The following is a 23,988-nucleotide window of genomic DNA, read 5'->3' as shown; positions in this document are numbered from 1 at the left end:
TAGAATGATTTTACAATAAGTATTACTGTAAGAAGTACGGTATATCAGATTTCTTTTTCTTCCGCAACATGCTCTGGTAAAAGTGGATTTTATGGTAAAATGTACCGACACCCTGAGTGCCGATACCATTTGTCGAAATTTTATCAGGATTTTTTTGCAGTGTAGCTATCTAATTACACAAACTTTGTAAGATCTATATTCAGAGCTACCGTAAGGGTGGGACAAGTCTAACATTCGCTAAAGGTCCCACATTCCTCTCTAGGGAGCTCTACTCTAGGGAGCTCTACTCTAGGGAGCATACTCATTCATACTCCAGGGAGCTTCATGTTGGTTATATTGAAAAATTAAAAATAATTTCAATAATTAAAAAAATTTTAATATTAGTATTGCATTGTTAGTACTTTACTTTCTATATAATTTACTGGTGGAATTTAAAAGAAGGCAGTAGTATTCAACTTTTAAGAAGCCGTGCTCAAAATACATTTTTATTAATCAAAATAGTATAATTAGAAAACTAAATTCATTTATAAATTTTTAGATGGATATTTCTTCTAGGCTCTAAAACGCAAAAATTTTTAAAGCCACTAATGTATAATAAAATTAAGCAGTAGTATAAAATTTAAAGAAAAAAAGAGCTATATGGATTCAGGAATGAAATTTGAAAGAAAAAAAATTCAACACTAATAGCGAAATTCTGATGTCCTGCAAAGGGACAGCACAAAGAAATATTTAAAGAACCCTGATTAAACTTTTTTTAAAAATTATTTTTATAAAATATTGCAAAATCTAACGATGGTTCTATCAATGTTGAAAATAGTTCATATGGTTACCTATTGGCCTGATGGCTCATTTGGCATTTTGAGGTACAAAAAACTGAAAATTAATAATAGAAAAAAAATTAAAATTGGTATTTTAATAGATATTTAGTTTTACTAGTATAATATTTTCTTTATATTTTTATCTTTTTCAGAAATAACTAAGACAAACACCTCGTCTAGTGGATGGTAGACATCGAATGCAAATCCGGCCGTCCGTCCCTCTAAGTGTGTTCCCGGATAATTTTCTTCTCTTTCTCTCTCAATCCAACTACAAAACAAAAAAAAGATATCGATTAAGAGGTAAGGACATTATATTGTAAATTAAATAAATAATCCCAAGAAACTGAAGTCGTTAGATATTACTTGATTAAAGACGTCACGCGCTTCAAAAATAAACAAATTAGAAATAACAGTCGACCTGCTTCAAGCGCTCAAAAACAGGCGCTCATTTTAAAGATTTTCCAGACGTGAATAAAAAGAAACAGAGTTGATTAGGCATATAATACGTAAAGTTACCAAAGAAAAAAATGGAATTTTTAATCAAGTAGTAATAAATAGTACAAGGAATCACTTTTTTCTGCAGATATTAAACAGAAAATTTTACATTTCGAATTGGTAAGTAAATTGATTTTCGTTTATTGTGATTAGAAATATGCCAATGCACGCGTTTCAAACATTTTATTTTTATTTATTATAGTTTTGATGAAAGAAACGGATTATGATTCTACATAAAAAGTTAGAAAAAATTTTCCGAATACTATAATTTCGATACAATGTGTATTAAAAGTGATGAAGGCTGAATCTATCACCTTGTGACCAGGTCAACGAACTTTAGTCAACAATAGAAATTCAGTACTAATGCTGAATATTTTTTTTTCAAGACTCCATATTTTTTATATACCAAAAAGAGTTGAAATATCCTTGTTAACTAATAATCTGGGCTAGAATGTTGATGATAAATGCATTCAATTATTTATTTATTTGGCCTATTTAGTGTTTTTTTCTTTGTTGGAGACTGTTCATGTTTTTCTTGCCATTTTTGCACATTTTAGAATTCGTCCCTTTTTTAAAACATTTTTTATTAATCTTGAATTAAAGATATATATATTTTTAAAAGTTCTTTTTGCTTGAAAATTTGCTTTTTTTCCCTTATGAAATAGTGCAAATTTTGCATTGAATCTTATTAATTTAAATTTTCTCCAATAACAAGTGCAGTTGTTAAACAGAAATTTTCGAGATATAAGCGCTCGCTTTTGGCCAATCGACTATCTTTGAAGATTATCAAAAACATTTGAATAATACAATAAGCAATTCACATATGATGTTCTTGAAATTTGTAACAAAAAATTAATAAATTCTTTTATTTATTTTTATTAGGTATTTAATTTATTTATAAATAACATACTAACTTAAACTATGACATTATTTTCTTATTATGCTGCTGTTTTTATGACTCTTGGTCAAACCAATCTCGCCAGCCATTGGCATTTTACGAATTAAGTTTGGAAGGAGCACCTTTCGTTTGACAAGAGAGCACTGTAAGGGTGAAAGTACATCTTAGCTCAAAACCCCAAGGATAGATGGCAGCACCACTCAGTCGTGAGGCTACTTCCTCAATTTTGACATGGATTTGAATGGAATTGAAGTTTTCTCCAAATTCCTGTACCTATGCTACTGCTCAGTGACCGATCATAGAACTTTCGAATTCACAGATTTTGCGAGCACGTATATTGCATGTACTCGGTTTAACTTAGCGACTTAGAGGATAAAAAACGGAACGAAATCCGATGCTCTTATCACTGGTCGATCACAACTATTTTTTATCAATTCAAGTTACAGTTGATAATTTTTTTAGAATTTTTTTTATCACAAGCCGATTCTCAGAAACTTTTATGGACATTATTTCTCATTTTAAGAAAAATTTTTTTATAATTTTAAAAGTTTTTTTTTTTTTGCTGCTCTTTTCAAGGATATTTTTTAGGAATTTTTAAGTCATCAACATCCAGCCTTGTTAATAATACTTGCCTTTGTAAATTATCAGTGATGGTATAGAAGGGCATCCCTTTTCTTCGAAGTGTGCCTTCAAATTGTTCTGCGGTGGATCCGGATACGTGAAGTGTAACATTTTCCATAACGCGCACAGGTTCCGTCCAAAAATCAAACTATGAGAAAGTAAATAAGGTTATACTATGCAAGTGAGTATTGAATAATAAGCACTTAATTTCATAGGGTTTTCGCTTCAGTAGAAAAAATATTTGTACTATGACACAAAAAGCAAAAATATAACAGTTTAAAACTTAGTAATAATCTAATAACTCTCTGGATAATTGTCTCTAATTGATAATAGTCTAAATTCTTTTCTCACTGTTGTTGGCTGCTGAAACATTCTACTACTGCAATAGCTACTGTGGCAATAGGTGCCTAATATAGGTACTGTGGTAATAAATTATTAACAAGCCCCGATGATATTTTTTTATATATTTTTTTAATAACGGCAGGCAGCATAACTTTCGTTCTTCGAATTAGAAGATGCCGGAAGTGTTGCTCATTTAACGTTACCCAGTGGGCACCTGTGAACCAAAGTCACGGAGGCGAGCAACATTACCCACGCTACACTGCCACAAATACCCGTTCATAGGGTGGGCCACATCCATACATTCACACATATGAAGACAACAGAGAGAGGGAGATACATCCATGCCCAGAGCGAGATTCGAACCCGCAGCCATTGGCTTCGCAGTCAGGCACGCTAACCACTCGGCCAATAGGCCGGCCCCCTCTGATATGGAATAATACCTTTTTTTCTGAAGAGTAGTACTAAGTAGAAAAAGATACTTAATAGTTATAGGGACCATGAACTCGCCAACACTTAGAAACATCGCCGAATTCTGGTTTAAACGGGTCACTTGTTACCGATAAAACCAATATAGGTGTACCGAAAACAACAATATCACGATCATATGACGACTAACGTACATATCGAATACGATAATATTGCGATCATTATTGATCGTCATAATTTTTATGTTAATATTATAAAATCGGGACTACATCATTGATAACATAAAGTATCAAAAAGATAATATCGCAAATATTATAAATAACTGTAGTTTTTAAATACGTTATTATTGTAAGTTCTCATAAATTTTATATTTGGGTAGCAAAAATATTGATTACTGCAAAAACATATTTATTAGATAAATCGGAAAATATCAAGATNTATATATATTCATTTTTTTACAGTACAACATATTAAAATTCGTAATTATAAGTCAAAGAGACCAATGTTTGTGTTGTGTGACTACGTGGAAAAGTAAAAACCAACATAAAATATAAGTTAAAGTTTCCACTGCCGATACTCTCAACTTTTCCCCATATAACTACTCGAGCCGTGATGGCTCAGGGGACAGAGCATTCGCCTTCCAATGAGGTGAACCGGGTTCGAATCCAAGCAATGACTGGCTGATACGAATTCCGCATAGAGCGTACACCAACCACAGTGATGACGTAAAATATCCTCAGTGGTAGACAGATCGTGGCTAACAGTGGAGGATTTTCGTGGTTTTCCTCTCCATGTCAACGTAAATACGGGTTAATTCCATCAAAATGTCCTTCGTAAAAAAAAATCTCCACAAATCTCCCAAATTTGGTCTAGGAGTTCCCTTGTCTTCTGGCTTGGGTTCAAAACTGCAAGGCTACTGTGTTGAACATTAGCAGCCGTGAACCCAAAAATTGGGTCGGCTGTTCAACGACGGTTATAAAAAAATATGAAAATAAAATATATAACTACTCGGAGCAGTGGTGGCTTAGGGGATAGAGCGCTCACCTCCCAATGAGGTGAATCGGATTTGAATCCTAGCAATGGCTGGTCGATACTAATGGCCGATTGCTAGTCGTAAGCCCAAAATTGGGTCTGTTGGTTAACGAAGGGTATAAAATATATAACTACTCGTTGTCGGAATAGTCTGGTCGGTAGAGCGTAGGACTCATGTTCATGAGAACGGGAGTTCAAATCCAGCTAGCCACAAAATACCCGCATATTAAATGGTGGCTATTGCAAGTTAAATCTGTCGGGAAAATTAAATCAGTAAATCACAAAGTCCACCAATTTCACTGCGCTTTGATCCAAGAGTTCTCTTATCTTATGGATTGGGTTCGAAATTACAAAGCTACAGACTTGAACATAGATAGTCCTAAACTTAAAATCGGAGTCGGCTGTTCAATGACGCTTATAAAATGAAATATTGAACTACTTTACCAATTTTTCCTTTCATATAGCTGATAAGTACCCCGAAAAATAGTTAATTCAAATACTATTTTTATTTATTCATAAGTCAAACTAGTGATTTTTAAAAGGCACATATTACCATTTAAATGCTCAAAATTAGTCAATTTAAATTGACTCTTTTAAGTAAACGAATATTTCCGTTCTAATTCTTTTTTCATCAAAATCAGTGAGTCTACTAAATACTTATAATTAACATTATTATTTAATTCACTATAATTTTGATTGGACGAAATAATAGTAAAATTTTACAAATTGAATTTTAACAAGTTCAAAATTTAACACATCTACTGATAGATTTTGGCATGGTTCAATCAAAACATGATAAAACAAAACTCATGGAGAATCCATCTAGTTTTCTGTAATGGGCAAGCAATTTTAATTCAATTTAAACATAATTTCGGAGATAGTAATTTTTGATGGCTATGTGGAACACTTTTGCCACAATTTCCTTTATGTTATTAATAAATTTTATGTTTTTTTTAATTGCACAGATTTTTGGCGAAATTTCAGATTATTAAAAATATTGTTCGTTTTTGGCAAATATTTAATCATTTAAGAATTTTTTTCTAAAGTTTTGCCATTTTCCTTTTCGATATTCTCGTCTTAACCGTGCATAAAAACTCTATAAATTTTTCCTTTCCAATTTTATCCTTGTTTCTAAGCAATATTCTTCAGGATCAATATTCGGCTTACTATCTACTTGTTTTTTTGCTCCTGTGCAACAATCTTCTTCAGGATTAATATTTGGCTGACTTTCCACTTGTTCCGTTCCCCTTAAGCAACGACATTCTTCTTGATTGATATTTGGCTGACTCTCCACTTGTTTCGTTCCTCTTAAGCAACGATCTTCTTCAGGATTAATATTTGGCTGACTTTCCACTTGCTTCCTTGCTCCTAAGCAACGGTCTTCTTCATGATTAATCTTTAGCTGACTTTCTGCTTGCTTCTTTGCTCTAAAGCAATATTCGTTTTTAAAATTTAGCAAGTTCTGAAGACATACTAAGGTTGGAGAATTGCTGTTTTTAATATTTTCAGCGGCAAATTCGACAGCAAAATCCATTGTAATGGAAGATAGCGTAACAGTGGTATTTAGAATTCTTGAAGGGAGAGTTTCTATAATTTCGTCAATTGTTTCCTCATACTCGTTGAAGATTGGCCTCAAGTACCATTGATATAAACATTCCACACCAGATAGCTTTGATGATGTAAGCCAGAAGAAAATGATGAGAACAATGTCATTGTAAAGTGGGAACCAAAATCGAAAAACAATATCTGTCAGACTAAGGCAGACGAGAAACATTGCAAATAATATCCAGTGTAGTAGCCATTTTGAAATGTCCATTTGATTTTCAGATTTAAGTGCTTTGAGAGATCCATGAAGGGGTAAGATTGCTCCATAGATGAGAAGAATGGAATCAACGAATACCCGAGGAATCATTTTATTTATAAAATTCCAATTGCAAGATATAATTTTAAATTCGATATCATAAAAAAGAATGTAGGTTCTATGAACATATCATAAGAAATATTCAAATTTATTTCTGCGATTTATGCTGTTCGCACGTTACATCTAGAGCTCATCTTGCTTGATTGAACCCCGTGAAAAAATGGGACTTCAGACTTACATACAGACATGCTTTAAGAAAAGAATACAGTTTCGTTGATTTGGTGGAAAGAAAAAGTATGAATACCATTTAAGCCATGCAAAACCTAGGAACGTTGATTTTTCATTAATACTTTTACCACTTTTTTATCAACTCACTTTCGTATCACAGAGGGTGATGCAATCGAAATTTCGATCATTTTCCGACTTGATAGAACATTCAAATGTCTGTTGAGTTTTCGTATCTGATAACAATACAAGTTTCAAGTCATTTTCTGATCACCACAAGCAAAATCTATCGTGATTTAATCACCAAATAAAATTTATTGTTGATCGAATTTCCCACTGAACTAAGGTTTTCAAATCTGATCTGGAGCTCCGTATCTGATGACAATGTAAATTGTAATCGTTTTCTAACTGCTATAAGCAAACTTTTTCGCCATACTGTAGCACATAGAAATTTCAATCATTTCCCCACCAAACTAAAGTGGAACTCCGTATCTGATGACAATGTAATTTGCAATCGTTTTCTAACTGCTATAAGCAAACTTTGTCGCGATTTTATCGTACATCAAATTTTTGACCATTTTTCCGCAAAACAAGAGTGCTTAAATCTCATCTGGAGCTCCGTATCTGATGACAATGTAAATTGTAATCGTTTTCTAACTATTATAAGCTATAATTAGTTATATTAGGCCGTTGATAATAGAAGCAAAGAATATTAAATCTAACCAAACTTTAAATTAATGGTACTTTTCCATTAGCTTGGCACTAGTAAATTTAAAGATTTTTTTTTAAATGGTCGTCACACAAAATAATAAGTGGAATAAAATAAAAAAGAAGAGCACCAGATTAAGATATAAATAACTATAATATGGTCACTCACGAAATACATTAATAAAAAATAGTCGTGAATATCAAATGACTTTTATGAACAAATGACATTAGTTAAACTCAAGTTAAGATTCTAACTCTCTCCTGACTAACACAGCTTTAGTAAATTATAAAAACTTAATTTGATAAATACCACAATGTGAAGGGAAAAAACCAGCTCCTAAAGATTTAAAAAGAATTGAAAATTCTACATCAATAAGAGTCTTTCTTTTAAAATTCAATAAGGGCCGATTTACTGCATCAGGTTGAATTGATTTTTATTTTGGGCTTCACTGTTTTTCTAATTTTTGGGACATTTGTTTGAAGATAGTATTTTCAGTTTTTTAAAGAAAAACATAAAAGAAGTATCAAATCACATATAAGTTTAATCGTAAAACAAACCTCAGGATCTTCCATGTAATATCGGAGTGTTTCCACTTCATCTGAATTTCTCGGTACCATTCCCAGTAACTTGTGTCTGTGAAAAAAAAGGGGGAACTATTAAATGAACAGTGATGGTATTAAGAGATTTACATGGTAATCCTTATGCTCCACTTGTAATATCATACTTTTAGGATCAGTAATGAAAATTAAGTAAGTAAGATCTCCATTGAAGAGATTGCAAATGAAATCATCAAGTCTTCCTTGAAGAGATCGTAAACGACATAATAGAATCTACATTGTAGGAACCGCAAATGAAATCATCAAGTCTTCCTTGAAGAGACCGTAAACGACATAATAGAATCTACATTGTAGGAACCGCAAATGAAATCTGTTGGATTCCTACAATGTAGATCCTAGTGTATACGAATTTCAACAAATTCACTTACAATGAATGAAATCTTTAAACCCCGCTTGTAATAAACACTTTTAAAATAAATGTTAAAAGTGAAGCTAATGGGAGCTACAGTGAAGAGATTGAAAATTAAATTTGTAGAACCCATGTTGGAGGGATCGCAAATGAAATCAGCAAGTCTACGTTGAAGAGACCGTAAATCTGTAGGACCTTCGATGAAGAGATTATAAATAAAATTAGTAGGACTTTCAGTATAACAGTTGCTCGATGGTTTTCTAGATGAGAGAAAGAGAAAAAAGTCTCACGCCAGAACAAATTTGAACTGAAATTTGAAATTCACAAGTCTAAATGCTTCCTTTTTATTTTTTTATTCTAACTCAATTGAAATTGGTTTAAATCTCCACGTTTTTCATGGAGTGCAAACCAAGAGTTTTGACTGCTTCTGGTTTGCATACAGAGTTTCAAAACACTTTAATTAGCAAAAAGGAGTTGGATGTTGCATTTTGAGTACTTTCTGCCGATAAATTCGTTATGAAATCGCTAGTATTTTCCGTCCTGTTTTGATAAAAAATGTTTTTCCAATCAGATCAATCACATTATACAGAGTTTGATTTAAAGACTGAGAAAGCTTCTTGAATTTTTGTACTCGTGAAACATGGTTAAAATTGATTTTAAATGTGCATAAAAAAAGTTAACACACATCACCTAACCATGAACAAGCCCCTATTTTTTTACGGCCATGGTTGGAGTGCTACTCAATTTTATCCTTGATCAGACGTCTGAGGCAGTGCCTGAGCTAGCCCTTTCTCCAAACCTCCATAGAACAACAGACAAGAAAACAAACGACAGATTAAACGTCACTTAAGTTTCAGTTGGCTACCAGGATCGAACAAAAAAATTCATGTAAGTTGTTAATAACCATCAAATACTATCATAAATGCAGGATTATTCATAATTCCCTCCGCCTGTAAACGTCATTTTTCTTTACTACAACTGGATTCAGTGGTACATGTTACTGCCATCTACCGGCAACTGCTTAAATTAAAACTTGAATACTTTCAGAATAATTTCATATGTTCTTTTTTGCCATATTCGTCTTCGTTTTCTTACTGTAACACTTCGAAAACCCGGAGGGAATTATGAATAATCCTGTATATAATAATTGATGGTTAGAACAAGAGAAAAAAACAAACATTTCAAAATTAATTTTACTTACCCAGTAAAATTTTGAAACGCATGCAGATGACCAATGAGTATAAATGTTATAGTATGAAACAAAATTCTTTTCCGCAGCGTCATTTTTCTAAAATAAGAAATAAACAAAAAAAAAATTAATCAGAAATGCTATTACGTAAAATAATAATAATAATAAATACTAATGAAAACAATCTATGACATCCTATATATTGGTGGACAGAAGTTTACAGCTCATAAAAATATAAAAAAGAAAATTTTTATAATTATTAAATTTTGCAATTTAATTCAACAATGTTCGAAATTTTCTTAGCATATCAGTCCAAAAAAATTTCACATGATTTAGAAATATTTTAAACTGTAAAATCCTAAATGTATCTAATACAATATCTATGATCCTAAATATATCCCTATATGTACTCCTAATGCAATATCTATGATCCTAAATATATCCCTATATGTACTCCTAATACAATATCTATGATCCTAAATTTATCTCTATATGTACTCCTAATACAATATCTATGATCCTAAATATATACCTATATGTACTCCTAATACAATATCTATGATCCTAAATTTATCTCTATATGTACTCCTAATACAATAGCTATGATCCTAAATATATCCCTGTATGTACTTCTAATACAATATCTATAATCCCAAATTTATCTCTATATGTACTCTTAATACAATATCTATGATCCTAAATATATCCCTATATGTACTCCTAATACAATATCTATGATCCTAAAAATATCCCTATAAGTTTATGAGCAATGAATTTGCAAAAGAGTTGTACTTCGCTTCTCGAAAACTATTCAGCTTCGAATCAAATTTTGTATTTTGTTGAATAACTTAGCGAGAATGGCGCCAGACTTTGCCGGACAGGGGGGCTCAAGCAAATAAATTCGAAATATTTAAATTAAAACGAATTTCATGCCTTACATTTTTTTTCTCACATCATTTTCTTCAAGTGTGTTTCTAAGAATATAAAATCACTAATATTGATACCATAATGTACAGATTCATTTTAATGCAAATTTAAACAGAATTTTTTTCTGTTATTGATGTATTTTGTACTGCATGGTGCAACTACCACACATTGTAAGCTTAAAAATTACTGGAATTAAATGCAAAACTTTTTCAATTCGCTTAAAAATAAATTGGAATATAGTGAAATGCGCACAAATTAAAGTTAACATTTAAGGGTCCAAACTCACAAACGCGCTCCTGAAAAAACTATTAAAGCAATGTTACCAAATTGAAGCTACTATATTTTCGGGGCCAGAAATCTGAATTAGTCGAAAAAAGGTATGTTTAATCAGAGAAAGTGGTTCGCATGCCTAATTTCCTAACTTAAAATAATTTTTGCACTAATTAATTAGTATAGTTGACGTCACCCTCTCGAACCATTAAGAACGAGTCGTAGAACATGAAGATCCGAACTTTAGATAAAAAGTTATTCCGATGGGTCCATTTACTTTTTGCGCGCTGTACATTTTTTGAAGTATATGCCAATATTGCTGTTGATAGTAAAATATTTTTACATTTTTATATAGTAAGGTAATTTAGCTGGTGTTTATCCACATATATATGCTTTGATAACCTTAAGGATTATGATTGGTGGAGGAAAATAATGTGAAATGATGTTTACTTTCAGTATTAATACCAGATATAAATAAATAAAAACGTTCTCTATTTTGTCATTTTTCGTTAATTTTGGTAATAGAAAAATTCATTTTACTTAAACGAATTTTTGCTGCTATTGCGGAAAGCTATTTTTTTTTTTTTTTTGAACTCGTTATAAACAAAGAATTTTTGTATCTTAAATATTAATGTTTTGAAGGCATCGTAATATCGGACATCTCGCAATATGAATCTCGATATATCAAGCTTTCACTGTACTTTAATTTGCAAAAATACGAAAGGAAATTTTGGTTTAAAGAATAAAATAATTTCACCTATGGAAAGTGTATTAAAATTATACTAAACTAGTTTTGATATATGTTGCAAAAAATTTCCAAGAAAAAAAGTTACTATCAGTATTTTTAATTTTCATTCAGAATTTTTTAATAGGTTTTTTTTAAAATTTAAGACATATTAAATTTAATCTGCATTATTGACTCAAATCTATTAATGAAAAAGGAAGGGAAGGGTAATAAACCTTACAATGTATGTACATTTACAAGACAGAAATAAGTTAATTCTAAATGATTAAATGAGAATATTTTTCATTTCATACGAAATTCTTGTTAAATAAATAAATAGAATTTACTTTTCACCAAAAATAAGTAAATAAATATTAGCAAAAAAATTTATTAATTTACTGCAAGATTATTTATTGTAAGGTATTAACTTTATTTTAGTACTGGTATTAATTCAAGCAGATGATTTTTGCTTTTAACATTAAGAAACTTGCTGTTTTGCTATTTTGAACCAAACTTAGAGTAGAAGGGAACTTCTTGTAAAGTTTTATGACAAATTCACTATCATGGAGGACATCAGAATTGAAACAAGCTCACATTTGCTTTACTTTTATATATATATATATATATATATATATAACATCTAAAATACTAGCTTAATAAAATTAAAAGGATCTTGAAACTAAACTTAAAAAGAATAAATATTTTATTTGCAGACAAGCTTTTCTGATTGAAGAAAACATTAAATAATCTCTTTCTCATAAGTAACTAAGCTCTTCGCGTATATCTTAAGTTTTATTGAATAGCGAGGAAATCTTTACTTATAAAATGAATCCAGACCGCGCAGTAAAATATCTTAATGAAGCCGAATTCCCATTAAAATCAAGAACTATATTGAGATATTAGTTCATTTCCATCTGGTTTTAAGATCTTACGGCACCAGTTCTAACAAAGAAGTCTGGATTTTATAGATCACATGACATGAATGAATAATTATATGTTACACGTTAAAAAGTGCGCACTTATCTTTTGGAAATGATACTGTAAACTTGTACCCAGGAGCTCTGCTCCACTTGTATATAAATTGTAAATAGATTTCTTTATTCTTTTCCTCAATGAAAGCCTAGAAAAATTAGTATGTGGTCATCCTTATAAAAAAGGAAATTAAAATATGACTGCAAATATTATAGATTGCAATATTATGATAAAATAAAGGTCACGGCTCAAGAGTTTAGCAGAAAACACGAGAAGAAGCACTACATATATATAAAAAAAAACATGAAAATACTTTATGGTTAGCTCGAGGGCAAGATTATTCTCACACATGATCCCTCTACCAATGGAAGTATTGTATGTCAGAACTGTGTGTTGTCAGTGCAAAGCAAGAGCAGCATATGAATAAACATGGGAGTTCGAACCCAAGTCTCATCAGTAGGAAGTGAAATTAATTATCACATTAGCCATATCGGCTCTAAAACATATGTTATTTAAGTTGTGAAAAAGAATGGAAAATTTTATATACAGTATTATAAATTTCGTTATAATGTAAACGCGGTTTTGCCATTTCTCCATCATATAATTTTGGAGAAAGCGGTGTCTATAATAATACAAAAAACAAATAAATAAAAAAAATTTGGCGTAATAGAATAAATTCTATTTTCTCGACAGGAAGACGAATTTTTCCGACGAGAGCAGAGAATTTATTATCATATATAAATATATACACTATTTAAGAGCAAATTTAAAAAAAAAAAAAAAATAAGATTGGCAGAACAAACTTAGTTCTTTACTACTTCCAAATAATTTAAAAATAGAATTCTTTGCATTAAACGGTGTGACATTTAACAAAATAGTTTTCTTTGTTGAATGCGGAGAAAGTGTGCATGCATTATCATCAGTCTCAAAAAGTGTGGTAACGTGAATACGATGGGGTAGAAGCTATTAAAATTTTAAAATTTAAAATTAAACTATATTAAATTAAGAGTGAAAAGTACCTTTTCATTCTCACTGAGTGTATTTTCTTTAATGTTATACAAATTAAAAAGATCTTAGTACCAACATTAATGAGAACTTGTAATTAGGACATTAATGAGAATTTGAGAAAATTCAATTTCGAAACAATAGGCGAAGTTTTTTTTTCTTGAATTAAAACCATGTTATTTAAATGAGAAGTAGAATAGTTCAAAATATTACTGAATTTAAAATTGCCCAATGAATTTTCCAACCAAATCCCGTATTTTTAAATTTATAAATTTAACTGCATAAATTTTTTTATTAACATCTTTCTTCTAAATGATTATCAGTTGTGCATTTTATATGTGGGAAAAGTAAATTTGAAATTAAAATTTAGTTTGGTTTATTTACTTATTTATTTTTTTAGAATATAAAATTTTTTCCATGACTATATTTTTTCACAAATTTCCTTTTCCCTATTTCTTTCTTAACAATGGCACTTGTATGGTAACAATGGTATAAAAATGGAACCCTTCTTCTGTTGGTTCATTTTGAACGAATCATTGTTTAGCATTGTTGCGTACGTACTTCAAAAGAAATTATAGTATATTAAACAATGATATAAGCCATTTCTATTAGAAATACTTTGTATGTATGTGCTCTGAGTTTAACTTTCAATTCTAAATCAACGATGTTTAAAGCGATCAAGAAAATGTAAGCAATTTTTAAATAGAATTTAGTTAATAACAATTTAAATTAAACATATCAGGCTCTTAAAGTATATTTAATTTTGAAATTTCTTACAAGGAGAAAGCAAATCACTATTCTAAATTAAAAACATAAGTCATAATCTATTCAAAATGCATTAGACGTAAGTTGAAATTTACTTAAAAGTTTAAAATTGAAATAAATGCAATAATGTACTTCACTACAAATGCAGATGGTAAAGTGATTTAGAACAATTTCATAAACTGAATTCGCTGATTTTAGTTTACTTTAGTACCATAGTTTAAAATATAGCCGTTTTAAAAATGAAATATATTTATCTTGAATTAATGATGCAGTGGTATAAGCAAAAGAAATGTTTTGAATTGCTGTCTAAAAATACTTCGATAAATTTAACTATGCTTAAATGAATGCCAATTTGGATTTTATTTAAATTATAGAAATAAAATATTGGAACGATCATGAACAACCATCATCCCATTGTAAAAATTCGGACTAATTTACGATAGTCAACATAAAAAAATATAATTGTTTTGATGGTATATTCCTGTAAACCAACAAGAATCCCCTTTAAACTATCATCGAAATGTATAGTTGGAGCCATCACGGACTTTAGGTCCATGAGAATCAAACTTATCTTAATGGTTAACCATCATAGTATCAAAGTAGCATTTCCCATCGTGGAATGATGGAAGTTTGTTGGCATGTCAAAAACCAAGAGCGTGTGATGGAAATTGTTGGATGATGGTGACCATCAAATGATGTTGGACCATCATGAATCGCAGGAAACCATCACGGATTGTAGTACCATGAGAATCAAACTTATCTTGATGGTTAACCATCATAGTATTAAAGTAGCATTTCCCATCATGGAATGATGGAAGTTTGTTGGCATGTCGAAAAACATGAGCGTATAATGGAAATTGTTGGATGATGGTGACCATCAAATGATGTTGGACCATCATGAATCGCAGTGAAACCTACATGAACCATCAAAATGTTTTGATGGGACCATCTAGAATTTTGACTTGGGGAGAATGATTCTCTTGATCCCTTTGAGAGAATTTCTCTTCCTTATTTTATAGTTTTGGAATGTGGCCATGTTCATCACAATAAGATTTACTGAATAAATAAATTTTTCCTAAACGATTTTATTTATTTTTATGGGATAAATATCTCTCCTTCGTATCCAAACTCTCACAAGGTCAGAAATTATACTCAGATTCTGCAAAAAAACTACTGACCACTAAGAATTTGAACTGAACTACAACGAAAGTTTTATAGTTGTTTTTATGTATCTAAAATGATTTTCCTCTTCCAATTTTTTATTCTTGCACTTCCATTTTGTTCTCTACGCTATGTGTTTCATGAATTTTAAATTCTATAACTGCACTTTTCGAACGATAAAAAATTAGCTACACAATCGTATTTTTTTTCCAAGGAGGTTGTATTTCCTCCCAATGCAAATATGCTGGTAAATTTCAAATGTAAAGCAATTTCAAATTTTAGAACATTTCGAAATTTGATGATCAAAAACTAGTTTATAGCTTATGATTCTAATTTTAAAAAGCAATATTTTGGTTTCCATCAAAAATCATCATTAAATTAAAAGATTTTTAAATGTATTCATGAGTTAGATCAGGGATGGGGAAACTACGGCCCGCGGGCCAACTGTGGCCCACCGGAAGATTTTATCCGGCCCGCGGATAGAATTTTTATTTGCCGATCAGCGGCAAATATAAACAATATACATCCATTTTATTGTCGACTGTGTTTAAAATTATTTCTGTTTTTCCTTTTTTAACAAAGTACTGATGACATTTTTACTTTCTCTATTTTTGTTCTACAAAACATAAATTGATGGAAATAGTTAGTACAGACAGCTTCAATTGGTAAAATGTTGAAAGCAGAAGCTCTTATAGAATAGCCGTAGATCGGCTCCAACTAGCGTTTGTCTTTCTCGAGGAGCTGACTTATGGAATCTAATATAGGTAAATTGTACTTCACATTTGGCAGAATGCGCATTTTACGCTCCAAAGAGCGGACAATCTAACAATCATCTGAAGCAGTTGTTTCTAAATATGCCTAAGTTTNTAAAAAAGTTTACTTCAAAGCTTTATCTTAAATAGAAAAAATTCCTTAGGGATTTAATTAAGATTAAGACACAAAATTATCATCTATGCGAAAAAGCACTTTAAAGTCAGACTGCTGAGCAAGTTTCTGTATTAGAACAATTTAAAATCATTCATAACTTTTTTAAAAATGAAGATAGAGAGATGAATTTTTTTCTGTACATTTGAAATACTTTGAAGTTTTATTATAAGCAATAAAATTCTTTTTGGTATTTTTGTCATTTTTTGGGTACTGTGACCCTTTAAAAAGCAATATTTTGGTTTCCATCAAAAATCATCATTAAATTAAAAGATTTTTAAATGTATTCATGAGTTAGATAATTGAGTTAGCTAAGTTATCGTATAAAAAACAACAATGATCCATAAGGACTGAGATTGGGTGAAAATTGGAATATTCTGTATATCTATTCAGAATATATTATTCAGATTGTTTTCTTAAATTTTCTCTAAATTGTAAAACGGCTAATTTGTTTTATAAAAATATTTATATTTCTTAATTCAGTTATAAAATTTTTTCTTCGATCAAAAAATTTTCGTGGAGTTAATATTTAATTAATTTTGTTTCTGATTATAGTAAGGTAATGCCTTTACTTAGCAACAGGGATCACATTGTGCTGTTGAAATATATTATACATTCCCTGACCAAATTATAAGACGCACTATAAGATTCTATGTAACATCCTAATTATCAGGGGGTACTATACAGCTTTAGTGTTTTTAAGCGGCTGAAAACGGTCTGCACTTGTTTACTTTCGTGCATCAATTGGTTAACATTGTAATGCAATACGTTAACAATAAATACAAATAGGAAGTATATAAAAAATCTCCTGAATAAAAACCCATTACATGTATGTTTAAATATAAAAGTATTGAACTCACGCCACACATGTAATTATTAAAAATCTACAGTGCGTCTGATAATTTGGTTTAATTATTATAACATACTAATATAATAAACATTCTATATTTATATATCGTCTGATTTCTCCAATTGTAGCATTTATATTATATATTGTCTAATTTAACCAATTGATACACGATCGTAAACAAGTGCAAAAAGTCACATAAAAACAATAAGGCTGTATAGTATCACCTGATAATTAAGATTTTGCATAGAATCTTTTAGTACGTCTAATAATTTAGCCAGGGCGTGCAATTCCAGCTTATAACTTAAAAATGTAATGCAAATTTGAATTAAATATTATTAAATTTTTTTTTGTTGGTGTGTGTAGTTTCCGTCGGGGAGGAAAGAAGGGGAGTAAAGAAGAGAAGGAAGTTCTTCTTGAGAATGAAGAAGTGAAACACCAGGTAATGGAAGAAAAAGAAGAAGAGCTCGTGCAGAAACCATACTGCACAGAAGATCGTGTAGAGGTTCGATTCGTTGAAGAGTTCGACCAAGTAGGCAACAGCTACCTCACAGTGAAGCCGCCTGCTATTTGGTATCCGAACACTTACTCGGATGACTTTGGATGGTTCGAAGAATCCACGTACAACAGCAAGAAGTTCCATGAAATCTGGCAATGGATTGAAACGAAGGATCTGGGTTGGTACCCCTACGAGGATGAAGGGGAGAATGATTACTGTTTTGATGAAGAGGAAAGAAGGGACCCGAAACCACGACTGTCGGTTAGAGGACAGAAGGTCATGAAGAAGGACAGCATGGAGGACTGGTTGGCAAATGCATTGAGACATAAGTTTGCAGAAGCACATTACGACATGGATGGTTTTGAGAAAGAATGGCATTTTTTTGATGACTTCGAGTGGGCAGTGCCCGATGATGCAGTCAGAATTGGAGTGAGAGTGACAGTAGAAGATTTGGACGACGAAGATTGGATTTCTACAAATTACTAAAACTATGGACAGTGAAGGCTCGGGATCCTGAAAGAAACCCAACATGCTACCGTAGACAGTGAAGGCTCGGGATCCTTAAAGAAACCCAAAATGCAACTGTGGACATTGAAGGCTCGGGATCCTTAAAGAAACCCAACATGCAACTATGGACTGTGAAGGCTCGGGATCCTTAAAGAAACCCAACATGCTACCGTAGACAGTGATGGCTCGGGATCCTTAAAGAAACCCAAAATGCAACTGTGGACGGTGAAGCCTCGGGATCCTTAAAGAAACCCTAAATGCAACTGTGGAGAGTGAAGGCTCGGGATCCTTAAAGAAACCCAACATGCAACTATGGACTGTGAAGGCTCGGGATCCTTAAAGAAACCCAACAAGCAACTATGGACGGTGAAGGCTCGGGATCCTTAAAGAAACCCAAAATGCAACTATGGACTGTGAAGGCTCGGGATTGGTAAGGCTTCAGATCCTGTCGGAATTCAAAATTTATAAGGATATTACTAATGAGAAGGACCGCTATTTTTTTTTCTTGTTAGTAATTTTTGAAAATTAAAACTTATGCGCATTTTATTAAAAATGTGAAATATCCATTAAAATTATCCTTTTTAATTTTTTGTACTTCTTTTTTGTGCTGTAAGCCATTAATAAAATTTCGAAACATTTGTATACGTACACTATCTTGCACGTGCGTACAATATATATACGTACAGCATCGTACAATATCTTTCCCCATTCAAAAAATAAATGAGTATTTCTTGAAATCTCAGCAATAGCACTTGTAGGTTTGATTAGATTCTATAAAATATTCTCTAAAGATTCTATAATAAAATATTCTTAAAGAAGGACAGTGATCTTGTTTCCTCTTATCCCTCAGGGGTGTTGAATACCTTTCCATATGGAGACAAACAAAATACTTGTCCCTCAGAATTTTGTGAGGAAAAGTGAACAGGAATTTATTGGTAATGTGCAAGTTAAAAGAACACATTTCGTGTTAATTTTTTTTATTTATTCTCATCTACGAAAAAATAAATAAATAAAAAAATAAACAAAAAAAATTTATTAAAAAAGCTAGATTTTTTTTAATAATGTAATTATATTTCTTTTCAAGACGGTAGTGTTAGTGTTTTCCGACGACACTTAAGTTCGTCCCGATAGGGGGGGGGGCAATTGCCCCCTCTGACCCCCTACTGGCACCGCCCTTGTAACTTAGTTTAAAATTAAGTGAAAATTTGTATTATTCACAGTTCAAAACATCTTCAATCATTATTAAATTAAATAATAATAAATAGCACAAAATTTATCAGAATATTATTCTGTTAGAAAAATTAATTTTTTTTTTTTAGTTGAAATTATCTTTGGATAAAAGATATATGAAAGGAAATTTGATTTGTTTGAATAATTCCAGAAATTTACACTAGATGGCAGCATCAGAAATATCTGAAAAATTTAGTTTCTCTTACAAATCGGACTAAGTTGAAAGTAAAATAGAAAATGGTTATAATAAATAATTAATCTTAAAAGCCTTAAGAAATGTTACAGATTCTGAATTGTGAAGCCAATTTCTTCAAGAAAACTTAAAATGAAAATAAAACCATTAAGAAATTCCACTAATTTGCTTAATTACTTTAGAACTTATAACATGGGCAACCTCGCAATGAGAATCAAGAGGTTGTGATTACATTTCCTAAAAAAAAAAAGAAAATAATAATTAAAAAAAAGAGAGTTATGTTTTAAATATTTTAATTTCAATATTTTATTCTTATTAATCTAAAATTACGCGTGTAATGCTCCACAGTGAATAAATGTTATTTCATAGAATAAATATAAAGCCGCGAATTAATAGATTAGTATTAAGAGATATTTCCAAGAATAAACTTTTGACTCATTATCGTTGAAACTTTATAAGTTTATAAAATACAATTTCCAAGCAACGCAGGTAAGTAAAATACTATAAATTATAATGATTGCACAAATGTAGCTACTTTTTGGTATTAAAAACCACAATTCAAATCTTTTAAATGCAACCTAATTTTACTATTTTTTTTTTAAAAAAAAAGCACAATGTGCCAATTATATTTTCAATATGTTATTGAGCTGAAACTTTTGAAATTATATTTATGTCTGAGTATTTTAAACAGACCTAAAAAAATATGAGACGTTTAGAATTTTTAAATAAATTTAAAAAAATTATAATTAAGGCACTATTACACTTCGCACTAGGCACTTTGTACTATTACATAGACATTTTTTAAAAAATGAATAGGATGTATTGTGCAAAATATTTTCAACAAAATATGTTAATGGATTTAATTCGTTTTATATTTAAATGTTATGCAACATTACTTCTGAAAAATGCTAGCTTATTGAAATGCTGATGGATCTAATTCAAAGAAAAGAGAAATAGATATGAATTACAATAATAATAATGGTATATCATCTAAAATACAACACGAAGTTATTTTTGTCAAGTTGTACTTTGAAAATAAGCTCATAGATTTTGATTTTGTATGATAAAATGTGTTAATCTAAATGTGTTAATCTGTGTTAATCTAAAACTGGTACTTTTCTGTTTGCCAGGTGAAAGCGAAAAGTCGCCAAAAAATGCAACAAACTATTAAAAAAAATTTTCTTTATTTTTTAAACGCATAAAAATTAAATAAAAAAAGGAAAAAATAAATAAATAAATGAAAAATAAAAAAATAAATAAATAAAAATAAATTAATAAAAATAAACAAATAAAAAAATAAATAAAAAAGAATAAATAAATAATAAAATATTATATTATCAATGAAATATTCCTTGTTTTTAATTTTGAAGGAACCCTTTTCTTACGTTAAATTGTAAAATGACAATCCACTTTCTTATTTCGTAATTGATTGCTTTAAAATTTAAAGTCATTTTTTTTAAAAATGAAATGCAAGTGCCAATTTTGCCTGCAAACAAAAATCTTAAGAGTTTTTGTTGCTGCTACTAATGCTATAATACCTGCAAGCCTGTTATGGGAAAGTAATCGATTTTAAGGAAAAGGGTGCGTTTCTTGTTTTTCAGTGGCGCCATCTATGGCCAAGAATACAACTTCAGTCACACAAACGTCACAGCCCGTTTATAGTTCGGATTCACTCATGCATTCATTTATTCATCCACAGATCGTAATTTTGACCTAAACAGGAGAATGATCAATTCAGAGGTATTGATCGTTCCTCTCAATGTCCCAGAGGTGTTGATTTGTTATGAAAACTTGGAGGACTTTGTAACCTCGATAGATTTAACTTGCGTCAGTCTCCATTTATTTTAAAAATTGAAACATTAACTGAAAGGTACTTTTCCAACTAAACAATATATTTTCTTACATTTAAATCTTGATTATGTTTTGATTTGAACGATCTCCGAAGATAAAAAAATATACACATTTATGATATAAAAATCATAAATTATTCTGGATTAAGAGTTGATTAAATATGTAAAACAGATTAAATGAAAGCGTGATTGTAAAATTTAAATAATTTCTATAAGTTAGTTTATAAGGCAAGATTTGTTGGCAAAATTACACGCTGTGAGTACATTTCTGGTAAAATTACAGTCCTGTATAGTAACGACATTTTTGTTTAAAAAAATAGTAATACTTTTGGTTAATAAAGCTAATATATATGGTATTTAAACCATTAATTTGATAATTTAACCGCCCATATAATTACGGTTTATCTAAAATTCTAGTTTTCAAAATTATAATTCTAAAACTCACATTTAGTTAAAAATATAAAACTAAAAAGTAAATCTGATCTAATAACTGGTTTTTATGACATTCACTAAGGTATCATGTTAAAATTACCAAATTTTACCACATTTATCACATATTATAGAACCATATTAAATTTTACCAAAATCATAAACAACGCGCTTCGGTAAAAATTATCGAGCTTATTGTTCCCTTAGAGCCAGAAACACGGTATATTTTACCGCATTCTTGCAGTTTTGACTATTCTATTTTTCTCAGTGCAGAAACACCGAAATCATTACCACAATAACTCGAAAATTGCATAAATAAATGTTTGCAAGATTTGCATTTGCTAAATTTTCCCTGTAACAAAAATCATAAAAGTAACATTTATAAATGAAATGGATATTTCTTACTGAAGTACAAATTATTTGTGTATCAAAATGATTATTTTCGGATAATATTAATAAATATCCCCAAGTATATAAACATATAAATTTATGCAGTGAAATTCATAAATCATTCTGAAGGGTAGATAAAGTTTGCAAGACAAATTTAATGAAAGTGGAAGGGTAAAATTAACATTGCTTTTTTACCGTAAACTATTAATAAGGCAAAACTACGTAAACATCAAAATCCCTACAGCAAAATCTGGTAAAATTACAGAAATAAGTCAAAATTTTTAAATTTTGCTAGTAAAAAAGAAAAAAATTATTATTATTATTATTTTGCACCGTATAAATTTATGAAGTAAAATTCATAAATCATTCTGAAGAGTAGATAAAGTTTGCAAGACAAATTTAATGAAAGTGTGAGGATAAATTTAAAATTGTTTTTTTACCGTAAACTTTTAATAAGGCAAAACTACGTAAACACCAAAATCCCTACAGCAAAATCTTGTAAAATTGCAAAAATAAGTCAAAATTTTCAAATTTTTCTAGTAAGCAAAAGTCTTTAAAGTAACATTCATTTTTCGTTCTAAACTGTACATTTCATTGTAAATAAATATTAATTATATTTGGACTTGAATAATAACTATTACAGAGAATATAAAACATAAAAAAATAAATTATGAAGTGAGAATCATAAATCATTTTGAAGAGCTGTTAAAGTATGCAAGACAGGTTTAATGAAAGCGTGATGGTAAAATTAAAATTGTTCTTTTGCCGTTAGCTTTGGATAACAGAAGAAAAAAAAGATAATCAAATCATTTTACTGAGGGGAAAAAAATTCCAATTGCACTGTAAGAATACAATTTAGAATACGAGAGCTATTAAAAGAAATTTAAAAACTTACTTCGTAGAAGGTGGCAGCAGGTGAGTATAAATAAATGAACTTAAAAAGTTCTTCTGCTTCTTTGAAAGTCGCAGGTGGCGCTCAAGTTCAAATAATATTCAAGTTTTTCTCATTTCATTTATTATTTTATCTCCCACCCTACTACCGGAATTTTTGGTTTACCCTAAAGCCGAAGAATGACCTAATAAACCGGAAGTGACCTCTGCCGACCGATATTGTTGGCGACAGATTGACGTCAAAAGAATTAAATCAAGAAATCGTTTGCATATTTAGGTAATTTTCTTCGAAAGTGAGATTATTTTGCGAAAAACCACAATTATTAAAACTATGTCGACAGTAGTTATAATTAATTAGTCACTATAATTAGAAATTGGTTCGTGTAAAAGAGATTAGAGCTTGATGAGAAATACAACTTCATTCTCAATCTAGATCAGGGAATAAATAAATAGAAATTATAAATTTGAATAGTTTGCAAAATGAGTTTAAAAACAATTGCAATTAAATTAGACATAATATATAGACAGATAAGAAAATGGTAAATTGAAACCAAGAATAACGAGAAATAATAATTCCCCTCTTTTTAACTTAGAGAATTATCTTTTCTTTATTCTTTACATTGATATAGCGAGTGAATAAAGTAAGGGGAAAAGCAAGAAAGCGAATCAAGGAATGAATGAACCAGACAACCGGCAAATCAAACATTTTAACTAATCAGTTACTTAGGAAATGAGTTATTCAATAAATTGATTAATCAATTTGTGAATGAAAAACGGGTGAGGCAATTTGTACGGGAGTTGATGATCAGAGTTATTATTATT

At 30.2% G+C, this 23,988-nt stretch overlaps 1 protein-coding gene across 2 annotated transcripts in view; it reads right to left on the bottom strand.

Annotated features, from left to right (window-relative positions):
* LOC107444533 (carboxypeptidase B) overlaps nucleotides 1-23,335 on the bottom strand; it is a 39,014-nt gene extending 15,679 nt beyond the window's left edge. The window contains exons 1-5 of one of the 2 annotated variants that reach the window (XM_071181713.1): nucleotides 23,171-23,299; nucleotides 9,595-9,681; nucleotides 7,985-8,060; nucleotides 2,844-2,980; nucleotides 990-1,086 (exon numbers count right to left, since the gene is read on the bottom strand). In XM_071181713.1, the coding sequence (XP_071037814.1) occupies nucleotides 990-1,086; nucleotides 2,844-2,980; nucleotides 7,985-8,060; nucleotides 9,595-9,677 (393 nt within the window). In that variant the 5' untranslated portion in view covers nucleotides 9,678-9,681; nucleotides 23,171-23,299. Of the gene's footprint in view, nucleotides 1-989; nucleotides 1,087-2,843; nucleotides 2,981-7,984; nucleotides 8,061-9,594; nucleotides 9,682-23,170 lie in introns of both variants that reach the window. The other variant, XM_071181712.1, reaches the window with a different exon arrangement.
* Nucleotides 23,336-23,988: the final 653 nt, after the last annotated feature.

Source organism: Parasteatoda tepidariorum, chromosome 6, assembly GCF_043381705.1.
Source record: "Parasteatoda tepidariorum isolate YZ-2023 chromosome 6, CAS_Ptep_4.0, whole genome shotgun sequence".
Classification (NCBI taxonomy): Eukaryota; Metazoa; Arthropoda; class Arachnida; order Araneae; family Theridiidae; genus Parasteatoda; species Parasteatoda tepidariorum.
The sequence above is the reverse complement of the archived record's forward strand: the minus strand, read 5'-3'. Positions and strand labels throughout refer to the sequence as shown.